The 11,849-nt window shown below is 30.5% G+C and overlaps 1 protein-coding gene and 1 long non-coding RNA gene across 2 annotated transcripts; one reads left to right on the forward strand and one right to left on the reverse strand.

Annotated features, from left to right (window-relative positions):
* Positions 1 to 125: 125 nt before the first annotated feature.
* Positions 126 to 1,827, reverse strand: LOC130446251 (peptidoglycan-recognition protein 2-like). Its single transcript, XM_056782378.1, has 4 exons — positions 1,573 to 1,827; positions 857 to 1,070; positions 505 to 623; positions 126 to 449 (listed from the first exon to the last, which is right to left on the reverse strand). The coding sequence occupies exons 1-4, from the start codon at positions 1,634 to 1,636 to the stop codon at positions 247 to 249; spliced, it is 600 nt and encodes a 199-aa protein (XP_056638356.1). The 5' UTR covers positions 1,637 to 1,827; the 3' UTR covers positions 126 to 246.
* Positions 1,828 to 2,140: 313 nt separating this feature from the next.
* LOC130446252 (uncharacterized) lies at positions 2,141 to 9,773 on the forward strand. The gene is made up of 2 exons (XR_008910122.1): positions 2,141 to 2,292; positions 8,161 to 9,773. It is a non-coding gene; the product is annotated as an uncharacterized LOC130446252 (long non-coding RNA).
* Positions 9,774 to 11,849: the final 2,076 nt, after the last annotated feature.

Below are 11,849 nucleotides of genomic sequence, written 5' to 3' on the forward strand. Positions count from 1 at the left end.
ATGATAGAAAAACAAACAAAAAACTCTTATTGTAGTGTATAAACGCTAAATTGTTGAGCAAACTGAATATCTACAGAAAATCCAGAGGCGTACTTAGTTAAAAGGTAAGTGGATATTTCGAATAATTGAAACAGAATTTTTTTATTAAAAAATATATATTACATACGAATTAGTATATAAAATATGTATTAAATATTGGAGCTGTGGGGTTATCTTAATGAATTATATTAAATTGTTCCCTTTATGCTAAGCACTTTTCGTAGTGTTGGGGTACCGTGAAAAATGGGGCCATTGTATTAGATCGTTGTATAAATAAATGCCTGGACTTGCTGTTTGACTGACTTGTCTAGCTCCAAAAACAATATAATCATCGGATAACTCGCCTATTGTCACTGCACATTCCAAAAACTTCTTGGCTGCGTTCAAAATAATGTTACTGGGTCTTTTTACTGAAACGATCAAACATATATAAAAATAATTATATGTATCAATAAAATAAATTACCCGCGAAATTTCCTATAAAAGCAAGTCCTAGAGAATTTTTGTTATATCCTCTAGTATGAGCGCCCACTTTATGCCAACCTGCACCTTCATAAATTCTTCCATCTCCGCCGACGAGAAAACTGAAAATAATACAAAATTCATTTTATCGATGCAGCTAAAAATTATTCTATAGAAGTTTCGGAGCCGGTCCTGGAATTTAAAAAAACTCGCCGTCCCCACCACTCCGCCATGCTGGTGTCATAATCAAACACAGATCCGACTTGACCTACTTTCGTCTGTCAAAATTTGTTTGCTTCACTCTTCTTCTTGATATTTTTACTAATCTTCTATCACAACTACTAAATTAACTTACTTATATCCTATATCGGGAAACTCCAAGCTTTCCATATGGAAATTTTGTATACTTTTTACCATTGAAGAGCATGTTTCTTGTGTTGAACATTCCGGCGTAACTGTATGATGTATAACGACTTTGGTAACTGGTATAATGACGTAATCGACAGCTATTGAAGGTAGACCTTGCCACTTGTCTTTTGTGACTATTTCTGGACAGGTTTTTGGCCAATCTAAAATTAGTAGCGTAATGTAGAGGTTATTTCAACGTTATCAAATCAGAAATGTTTCAAATAAATGATTAATAAGTGAACGTAAACATAGAACAAAAAAAAACAAAAGCCGAGGCGTATGTGGAAGGGATTGTATATATTGTTGCATACTTCGTAGGTAACGTTACGTATAAAATTAACTACAGTACGAATTTCTATAAATGTAATAGCTCAATTCAAAAGAGGGTTTTTAAGATGATAGATAATCAATAATTCTTTAGAGAAATTGTGACAGAGTGAATCAATTTTTTTATAGCACAATTAACGTTGTGTAAGTAGGGTTGCATACTTCGTAGGTGATGTATAAAATAAACTCGCAAAACTAGCTGAAAAGGCATTTGGATAAAAAAAGTTGTTTTAATAGTTTAATTTATTAGTTTTATATACATTTCATATAATTATAATTTATCAAAACCTATTTTATATGTTATTAAATGAGATATAAAAATATTGAAAGAAATACCTGATTCCGCATATGATTTATTATAAAACAACAATGAAATCACTAAGAACCGAATATTCCACATTTTATAAAATAAAAACTTGGGATATTTTCAATCCTGAGAGATGATAGTTTCTAATTCAAAACTAAAATGAAACTGAACATTCTACACGTTATTCTTAATATCAACTTTCCAAGTGTAAATCCCCTTGTACAATATCTTTTGCTACATTAATTATCGCTATAAATATCTTTTTCAATAAGTCATCGTATAATAATATTTTTTGTTTATAAATTTGATTACCTTGAAGCATTAAACATGATCAGTGACCTCTTGACTAAAAAACAGAGACGGCTCTTCGCAACTAGTACAAATACGTGATTAATTATTCTTATAATTTATTTTTTTATAACAAATTACACATACAGATATATTTTTTAGAACTTGTAATTACATAAAAACACAAAATTATTAATATTATGACTAATTATTCACTGGAAATGAATAAAACTAGTTTGCAATTTGGGTAAATATTATTAATTTTATCTATGTGCATGGAAAGCCGGCAACAGCGAAATATGATTTGACATTACAATAAAAATAGAATTAAATTAGAGGTTATCTAATATCCGAGTGATAAAATGTTTATGAAAAGTTTGATGTGAAAAGTTATTCGTTTTATTTTATTCAATATCAATATATAATGTTTGTGATATAATGATAATGCAATTTATACAAGTGTAAGTAAATTGTTATATTTATATTAATTCCTAATATCTTAATGACGAAATTTTCTATCTGCACATAATACGGCATTAGGGCATTAGAATATTAGAGTAGGGATTTCGGAAAAAATCACGTCGGTTTAGTCACAACCGATTTGAATTCTCATCCACAGGGTGGGCTTTGAATTAAACGAAGTTGACGAACCGTGCTGGTAAGGGATTAAAAATTATCCGCAATGTTAGTCCCATTCTTGATTCTTTCAATACCTCTTCGAATACAAAACGTCATAGGACCGCATCTAACACGAAATACAAATAGTCACAATGTACATGGAGAATACTTACTTTGATATGAATCCGAGCCGCTCCTCTCAATACACACACGTTCTTCAAGCTTCATTTTTCTTCCTACATTGTTAGTTGTTTAAAATAAACAAAATTTATTCGGTTAGAAACATTTTTATTCATATAAATGTGGAATATTTAACTAGAGATTAGGGAATTTTACGGTATAATCATTCATAAAGATGTCAGAATTTCGTTTGACAGTTTGACACTTTCCGCCATTTTGTATGCATAGTTTCTGTTCGTATAAATGACGATTTTTTTTTTGGAAATTAAATTAATTTAGAAAAGATTTTTTATTCCGGTTAGTTTTCGATATGATACCTAATAGTTATCTGTAGTTACGAGGGCGATATGATAATTTTAAATAAAACTACGTGGTTATATCGATGTTTACCGGACTAATCGATTACAATTATTATGAATCGAATAGCACTCGAAAATTATGTATCGAAATCTATCTAAAAAAAAAAAAGAAAAAGTGATCTGTCTTTCACCCGGGTAATTGGATATCGGCGGACCGGATTTATTTACCGTGACGGAGGCACTTAGAAACTTTTACGGTGAGTTGGTTCTTATTGGCGTGGTGGCCCTCTCGGATCGCCACAGCCAAATAGACAAATCAAACACTCGACTCGTCTCGATCTAGCCAGCTGCTACTGTATAGAGAGACAGACTGAAAAACTTTACGCGGCCCTACAGCGACATGCCCAGCTTTAAAAGCACATTTGACATTGTGTCAACATGACAAATTACGTATTTAAAGAATTAGTCGGTAAATATTTGTACTGGCAGAGACCTTTTCTAACATCGACTAACTTCAAGTTATTTTGCAATTTGTGTTTTGAAGTACGTAAAAACGAAGAATGTTTCTTTTTTTTTTTTATTTACGCCATGGGGTACTTGTATACACACGTGATCGATGCTATTTAGAAAAGAAAAAAAAATAGTGTTTGTTCATTGTATATAGTTATTTGCGATTCACGAATAATTCATTTTGTACGAGGATAGTTTAAAAGTTCGGCGTCAAAATGTGTCGATTCGTTTATGTTTAGAATTCGTAAGCGCTGTTGCCGTGTGCTTATTACTCATTTGGATTGTCGAATGCAGAGGCGGCTCGTGAAAAAAGCGATTATTGAAAAAAAATTTTTTTTTTTCGTATCTGTCGAGTTTCATTTTATTGTATCGGCATCCATTTTGAAATACTATTTGACGTCTACTTCGGTTGTATTGTTTATGCGAAAACGTGACCTTGATCGTATTTCGGACGGATGATTTTTTTTCGGTGTTGCCAGACTGGCCGTCGTTTCCCGGGATTTTGGAAAAGTACCTTCTAGAGAATAGACGGTTTGTACATTGTTGCCTGCTTAGTCTTTTTCGATTAAATTTAGGTAAAAAAGATTTCGATAATGAGACTTGACCTTGAGTTACGTATTAACCATATTTAGAATTATTTCGGTGTTGCCGAACTGGTCATTTTATCCCTAGATTTTAGAAGAAAAAAAAACCCGAGCTTAAGTCATGCGCGTGGTGGTTCGTTCAATGTTGCCAGTTTGGTTTATTTTTACTAAAATTTAGGTAAAAAATATTTTGAAAATGAGACGAGCTTAGTCACGTAGGGCAGATAAAAAATTAGCAACTAATTCAATAAATAAAATTGCGTTATTTCGATTTTTTTCATAAACACCACAAAAATTTGCTGGAGAACCCAAAAATTAGCTAGGTAATCCCAGAAAACTCAGAAATTAACCCTAAAAACCTAAAAATAGGTAGAAAAACTCAGAAACTACATAGAAAATCTCTGAAATTAGCTAGAACACATATAAATTAGGTGAAAAACCCCAGAAATTAGCTATAAAACCTAGAAACTAGGTATAAATGTCCAAAAATTGGGTAGAAAATCCAGATACTAGTTGGAAAACTCAGAAATTAGATAGAAACCCATAAATTAGGTAAAAAAACTCAGAAATCAGGTAGAAAAGCTCATGAATTAGATAGAAAACCTCAGAAATTAGCTAAAAAACCCAGAAATTAAGTAGAAATGCTTAGAAATTAAATTGAAAACCTAGAAATTGGGTAGAGAACAACAGATATTAGCTAGAAAACCTAGAAATTAGGTAAAATATCTAGGAAATTAGCTATTAAATCACAGGAATTACCTAAAAAACCAAAAATTTGCTAGAAAACCCAGAAATTGGGTAGAAAACCCCCTAAACTCGCTAGAAAGCTCAGAAATTAGTTAGAAAACCCAGAAATTGGGTAGAAAACCCCCTAAACTCGCTAGAAAGCTCAGAAATTAGTTAGAAAACCCAGAAATTAGCTATAAAACCCCCTAAACTCGCTAGAGAGCTCAGAAATTAGTTAGAAAACTGATAAATTAGTTATAAAAGCCCATAAATTGGCTATAAAACCCCTAAACTTGCTAGAAAGCTCAGAAATTTGTTATAAAATTCAGAAATTAGTTAGAAAAGCCCATTAAGTAGCTATAAAACCCCCTAAACAGCTAGAAAGCCCAGAAATTAGTTATAAAATTCAGAAATTAGTTAGAAAAGCCCATAAAGTAGCTATAAAACCCCCTAAACTCGCTAGAAAGCTCAGAAATTAGTTAGAAAACTCATAAATTAGTTATAAAAGCCCATAAATTGGCTATAAAACCCCTAAACTTGCTAGAAAGCTCAGAAATTAGTTATAAAATTCAGAAATTAGTTAGAAAAGCCCATAAAGTAGCTATAAAACCCCCTAAACTCGCTAGAAAGCCCAGAAATTAGTTATAAAATTCAGAAATTAGTTAGAAAAGCCCATAAAGTAGCTATAAAACCCCCTAAACTCGCTAGAAAGCCCATAAATTAGTTATAAAATTCAGAAATTAGTTAGAAAAGCCCATAAAGTAGCTATAAAACCCCCTAAACTCGCTAGAAAGCCCAGAAATTAGTTATAAAATTCAGAAATTAGTTAGAAAAGCCCATTAAGTAGCTATAAAACCCCCTAAACAGCTAGAAAGCTCAGAAATTAGTTATAAAATTCAGAAATTAGTTAGAAAAGCCCATAAAGTAGCTATAAAACCCCCTAAACTCGCTAGAAAGCCCAGAAATTAGTTATAAAATTCAGAAATTAGTTAGAAAAGCCCATAAAGTAGCTATAAAACCCCCTAAACAGCTAGAAAGCCCAGAAATTAGTTATAAAATTCAGAAATTAGTTAGAAAAGCCCATAAAGTAGCTATAAAACCCCCTAAACTCGCTAGAAAGCCCAGAAATTAGTTATAAAATTCAGAAATTAGTTAGAAAAGCCCATAAAGTAGCTATAAAACCCCCTAAACTCGCTAGAAAGCCCATAAATTAGTTATAAAATTCAGAAATTAGTTAGAAAAGCCCATAAAGTAGCTATAAAACCCCCTAAACTCGCTAGAAAGCCCAGAAATTAGTTATAAAATTCAGAAATTAGTTAGAAAAGCCCATTAAGTAGCTATAAAACCCCCTAAACAGCTAGAAAGCTCAGAAATTAGTTATAAAATTCAGAAATTAGTTAGAAAAGCCCATAAAGTAGCTATAAAACCCCCTAAACTCGCTAGAAAGCCCAGAAATTAGTTATAAAATTCAGAAATTAGTTAGAAAAGCCCATAAAGTAGCTATAAAACCCCCTAAACAGCTAGAAAGCCCAGAAATTAGTTATAAAATTCAGAAATTAGTTAGAAAAGCCCATAAAGTAGCTATAAAACCCCCTAAACTCGCTAGAAAGCCCAGAAATTAGTTATAAAATTCAGAAATTAGTTAGAAAAGCCCATAAAGTAGCTATAAAACCCCCTAAACTCGCTAGAAAGCCCATAAATTAGTTATAAAATTCAGAAATTAGTTAGAAAAGCCCATAAAGTAGCTATAAAACCCCCTAAACTCGCTAGAAAGCCCAGAAATTAGTTATAAAATTCAGAAATTAGTTAGAAAAGCCCATTAAGTAGCTATAAAACCCCCTAAACAGCTAGAAAGCTCAGAAATTAGTTATAAAATTCAGAAATTAGTTAGAAAAGCCCATTAAGTAGCTATAAAACCCCCTAAACAGCTAGAAAGCTCAGAAATTAGTTATAAAATTCAGAAATTAGTTAGAAAAGCCCATAAAGTAGCTATAAAACCCCCTAAACTCGCTAGAAAGCCCAGAAATTAGTTATAAAATTCAGAAATTAGTTAGAAAAGCCCATAAAGTAGCTATAAAACCCCCTAAACAGCTAGAAAGCCCAGAAATTAGTTATAAAATTCAGAAATTAGTTAGAAAAGCCCATAAAGTAGCTATAAAACCCCCTAAACTCGCTAGAAAGCCCAGAAATTAGTTATAAAATTCAGAAATTAGTTAGAAAAGCCCATAAAGTAGCTATAAAACCCCCTAAACTCGCTAGAAAGCCCATAAATTAGTTATAAAATTCAGAAATTAGTTAGAAAAGCCCATAAAGTAGCTATAAAACCCCCTAAACTCGCTAGAAAGCCCAGAAATTAGTTATAAAATTCAGAAATTAGTTAGAAAAGCCCATTAAGTAGCTATAAAACCCCCTAAACAGCTAGAAAGCTCAGAAATTAGTTATAAAATTCAGAAATTAGTTAGAAAAGCCCATTAAGTAGCTATAAAACCCCCTAAACAGCTAGAAAGCTCAGAAATTAGTTATAAAATTCAGAAATTAGTTAGAAAAGCCCATAAAGTAGCTATAAAACCCCCTAAACTCGCTAGAAAGCCCAGAAATTAGTTATAAAATTCAGAAATTAGTTAGAAAAGCCCATAAAGTAGCTATAAAACCCCCTAAACAGCTAGAAAGCCCAGAAATTAGTTATAAAATTCAGAAATTAGTTAGAAAAGCCCATAAAGTAGATATAAAACCCCCTAAACTCGCTAGAAAGCTCAGAAATTAGTTAGAAAACTCATAAATTAGTTATAAAAGCCCATAAATTGGCTATAAAACCCCTAAACTTGCTAGAAAGCTCAGAAATTAGTTATAAAATTCAGAAATTAGTTAGAAAAGCCCATAAAGTAGCTATAAAACCCCCTAAACTCGCTAGAAAGCCCAGAAATTAGTTATAAAATTCAGAAATTAGTTAGAAAAGCCCATAAAGTAGCTATAAAACCCCCTAAACTCGCTAGAAAGCCCATAAATTAGTTATAAAACCCCCTAAACTAGTTAGAAAGCCCCGAAATGAGTTTTTCCAAATCCGTTTCATCAAAGCACTCACCTGCTAATTTCTTTTTGATATCAAATTATTTGGTGACGATTTGACAACATTGTAATATCGCGATTATTTATATAACAATGCCAATGGGGAAAACTAGCCATTTTCAATAACAAAGACACATATATTTTGTCGCATTTTGTACTTTATGTATAATAAAATAATTATGGAATTTATTGGACCAAAAACAGTTGAATTGTAATTATTGGATATTAGAGTTTACGGTCGAACGATTTATAGTCGGTGCACACACTTTATTTACAATTATTAATTAAAATTTGTTCGACCCCTTTCGTTTATCATTTATTAATTTCCGTTAATTTCTCTTTACAGACTGTTTCGGGATGAACTTCAAATATATTTTATGATTAAAACGATTTTTTTTAACGATGGGGTAAATTTATCTCCAAGAAAATAGTCACAAGATAATGTAAACAGCTTATAAAAACAATACAAATAACTACCAAGCGCCTCCGCCAATCTATATATTAACATACTAGAATAGGACCGGCTTCACGGTATATATGTATATTTATTTAAAGATTAAAAATATACTGCGATCTTTCTGATGATCTACTATAACTTGCATGAGCAAAAAATACAAAAACATAAAAAATAACGAAAAGATTATGATCAAGTTTAATTTCTTGGAAAATATAAAATTATTGCTACGCCACTGGCGATTGAAAACGGACGTATCTAAGTCGATGACGTAATCGTTCGAAATGATTCATTCTGACATATTAAAATTTTTAGTACAACAATTATAGATATTAAAATAATAGTTAAAAGATATAAATTATACAGTTGATTTTTATGTAAAATCGTATGCCAGCTGTGGTGAGTACGCAATAACGAACAAGTTATACTCAAACTTAACGAGATTTATTTTTTGAAAAAGTTATGAACTCATAACGGATAAAAGAGTACGCTACATTGAATAAAGCACCTTTTCGGAATTTACCGACCAATTTTACGCCTTAAACGTTCCACAAGTTTTAATCTTTGTATCAATCTATTCTTTTTCTTCTTAAAATTCATACCGACATGACCATAGATGCAGAAAGGGAAAAAAGGAATTAAAATTTCATACTGACGTAACAATAGACGTAGGAGGAGGTAGCGACCATAGATAAAGTATATTTTATGACAATGGTAAACAAATAAGACTCTTATTAACATTTGTTGTTATTATTATTATAATATGTAATTTACCTTTTATATTGTTCCTTATAATTCCTCTTCTTTTTCATATTTATATTGATCAAAGAAAAACTATTTTCTACACTAGTTACCTTTAACATTTTGACAGTTGTATTGTATTATCTTTAACGTCTAAATAAATTTAAATGCAGTAATCTAACTCGTTATAATATTTTCTAATTAATTTCAGTAAAACTATCAAATTTTTACAGTAAATAATTATGTCACGTTGTGGAATACATTAAATCGTAAACTAATCTCATACCACGATTGACTCATTGAAAATTCTTCTTTTTTACAATTTGTCATTTACAAGTCACATTCACATCAACCGCGTATGATCAATTTTATGTATATTCATTTTTAATAAGAAAAATGTTGAAATCTAGAATATTTTATAACTTTTATCCATATTTTAAAGGTAATACGTTAAAATTTATCACAATTTATCATATTTCAAATTATTATATTCTATTTTTCTATTGTAAAACCGTCTTATAGTTCGTGATTCCAGATCCCTCTACCGCTATTTTTTCGCATAGGAATGTAATGACACATAACACTTACAAACGCTGAAATGGTAACATCCCAACCGAACTTTGTCCACATTTTATTTGTAAGAGACGAATTTCCCTTGATACATCGTTTTTAAGTTACAAGTCTTTATAGGATTATCATTATAAATACACTCTATTCAATTCTAATGATGTAAATTGAATCAATATAAATATGATCAGGTAAAAGTATTTTGATTTTGAATGTTTTCGGCTTATTATAAAAGTATCTGAAATTATTTTGGTATCATTTATTAATTTTAAGCCAATAAAATTAAATAGAATATCAATATCATATATTTATTATTTAAATTGTTTTGCTTGGAATCTGGACATTGACCTTGTCTGACTTATACGTCACACTAATACAGGGTATTGCGAATCGTTTCTTTGTAACATATTTGATATTCATATTGACATAACCATAGACGTAGAAGAAGGTAAACATTTAAAATTCATACTGAGTGATAATGTGATATGTTCAGTAGGTTTCATTTTTTGTAATTTAACCTAACATGTTGAGATTTTCGATTTGATTTTCAATTCGTAAAAAAACGAGTACTATTTCTATCGATTCGTGCATAGTCGTGCAAAATCGTTCTGACGTCAGTCCTTTTAGTTCTATGACCCAAAATTTAACTTTATAATCTCTAAATAAAATTAAATGCATAGACATTAGGTTTAAGGTAAAGCTATCTTCGTTCCAGTATGCGGTGATACGATACAGGAAATTGAAAGGAACTTTTTTTGTATCTTATTCTAATAGTGGAGCACGAATTTTATTGCGTAAAGCGTAGTCTAGTATAAATACTTTGTCTATGGTTAAATATTTATTTTGACAATTGACAGGTACGACAACTTCTAGTAACTAAATTTACTATTACAAAATTACATAAAAATAAAAATAATCTTTTTTGCGGTACGCTCCTGTCGGGTGAATTTTTGTTCAATGTATATTTTCAGATTAACCTGATTTGGTACCTACATCAGAAAATGTTAAATCCAACGATAGCTTCTTTCATACGGCCACTTTAATCCATATTGCCCGGATTAAAGTTTCAACCCTACGACTATATAGCTTAGTCTGGATTTCGTATTTCGCATCTGGTATTGGTATATTTTCGACCTCCATCATATAATGCACAACAATGACCTGCTATATTATTATTAACGGCATTGTGTGCTTCGTGTTATTGTTCCTTGAAAACAAGATTTTTTTTTTGTCAACTTGATGTACCTATGTTCATTTTGTGTGGGATTTTTATACTAAACGGATCCTTAAATCCATTTTTATAAGATTGTTATCTCCAATAGCTTTACATGTCTATTAACTAAATGATAAAACAATCTTTTAAAAAATTAATTCAAATGTGAGCTGCTATATTCGGCGGCTCATCACGCTTCATTAATAAACAAAGTCGTTGAGCTGTTATATAGATAAAGTAATTACAACGATGAGTTGATGCAAAGTAGGCTTAGACTTTAGAAATAAAGTTGGCGTTGCCAAGGATAAACGCGCGTAAATCCCTAGACACGCCATAGGCAACTCGGATACTCGTTGTTTACCCGTATAGCTAAAGTAAAAATGTTAAATTAAAATATAAATCCCGTATGTCGTATATACATAACGTTATTATCAAATGTAAGTAATTTGAAATAGCGGATATTACCTATTAAATAAACATAATAATACAATTGTCAAATTTAAACAATAGATAAATTCGTTAGCATAGAGTAAACAACTTAATAACGGGTTTAATAGGTACGTTTTGCAAATACAAAATAAATTACTGATAGTATGCAAATAAAAAGATTTACTAATAATAGTATTTATAATTTACAAGATTAATGATAGAATTAAAAATTTAGTTAATTAAACATTGAAATTTTTATATAATTTCCATTATTGAGATAGAACAAAACGAGATTCTTAGTAAGCACATAAGTGTGCACTTTTCTTGCACAAACTAACGTTTACTTGAAAAATTGACAGTTGTAATGAATTTATAAAGTAAATTGTAAACGTTCTATATTACGAATTATAGTTTCAATAGTTATACATTGAATTACAAGGAAAAATACTGAAAAATAATCTTAATATTTAGAAGTATTAACTTCATGTGATAAACGATATTAAACAAGTGATCTACCAAAATTAGAATCGTAGAAAACGTAGAAACTCTCCAATTTCTTGATATATGAAGAGGTTTAAAGTGTTTTGTGTAAAAAGCAGAATTCGCGAGTGAGAATAATTAAGTGAAGTTC

This window comes from Diorhabda sublineata, chromosome 7 (assembly GCF_026230105.1).
Source record: "Diorhabda sublineata isolate icDioSubl1.1 chromosome 7, icDioSubl1.1, whole genome shotgun sequence".
NCBI classification, from domain to species: Eukaryota; Metazoa; Arthropoda; class Insecta; order Coleoptera; family Chrysomelidae; genus Diorhabda; species Diorhabda sublineata.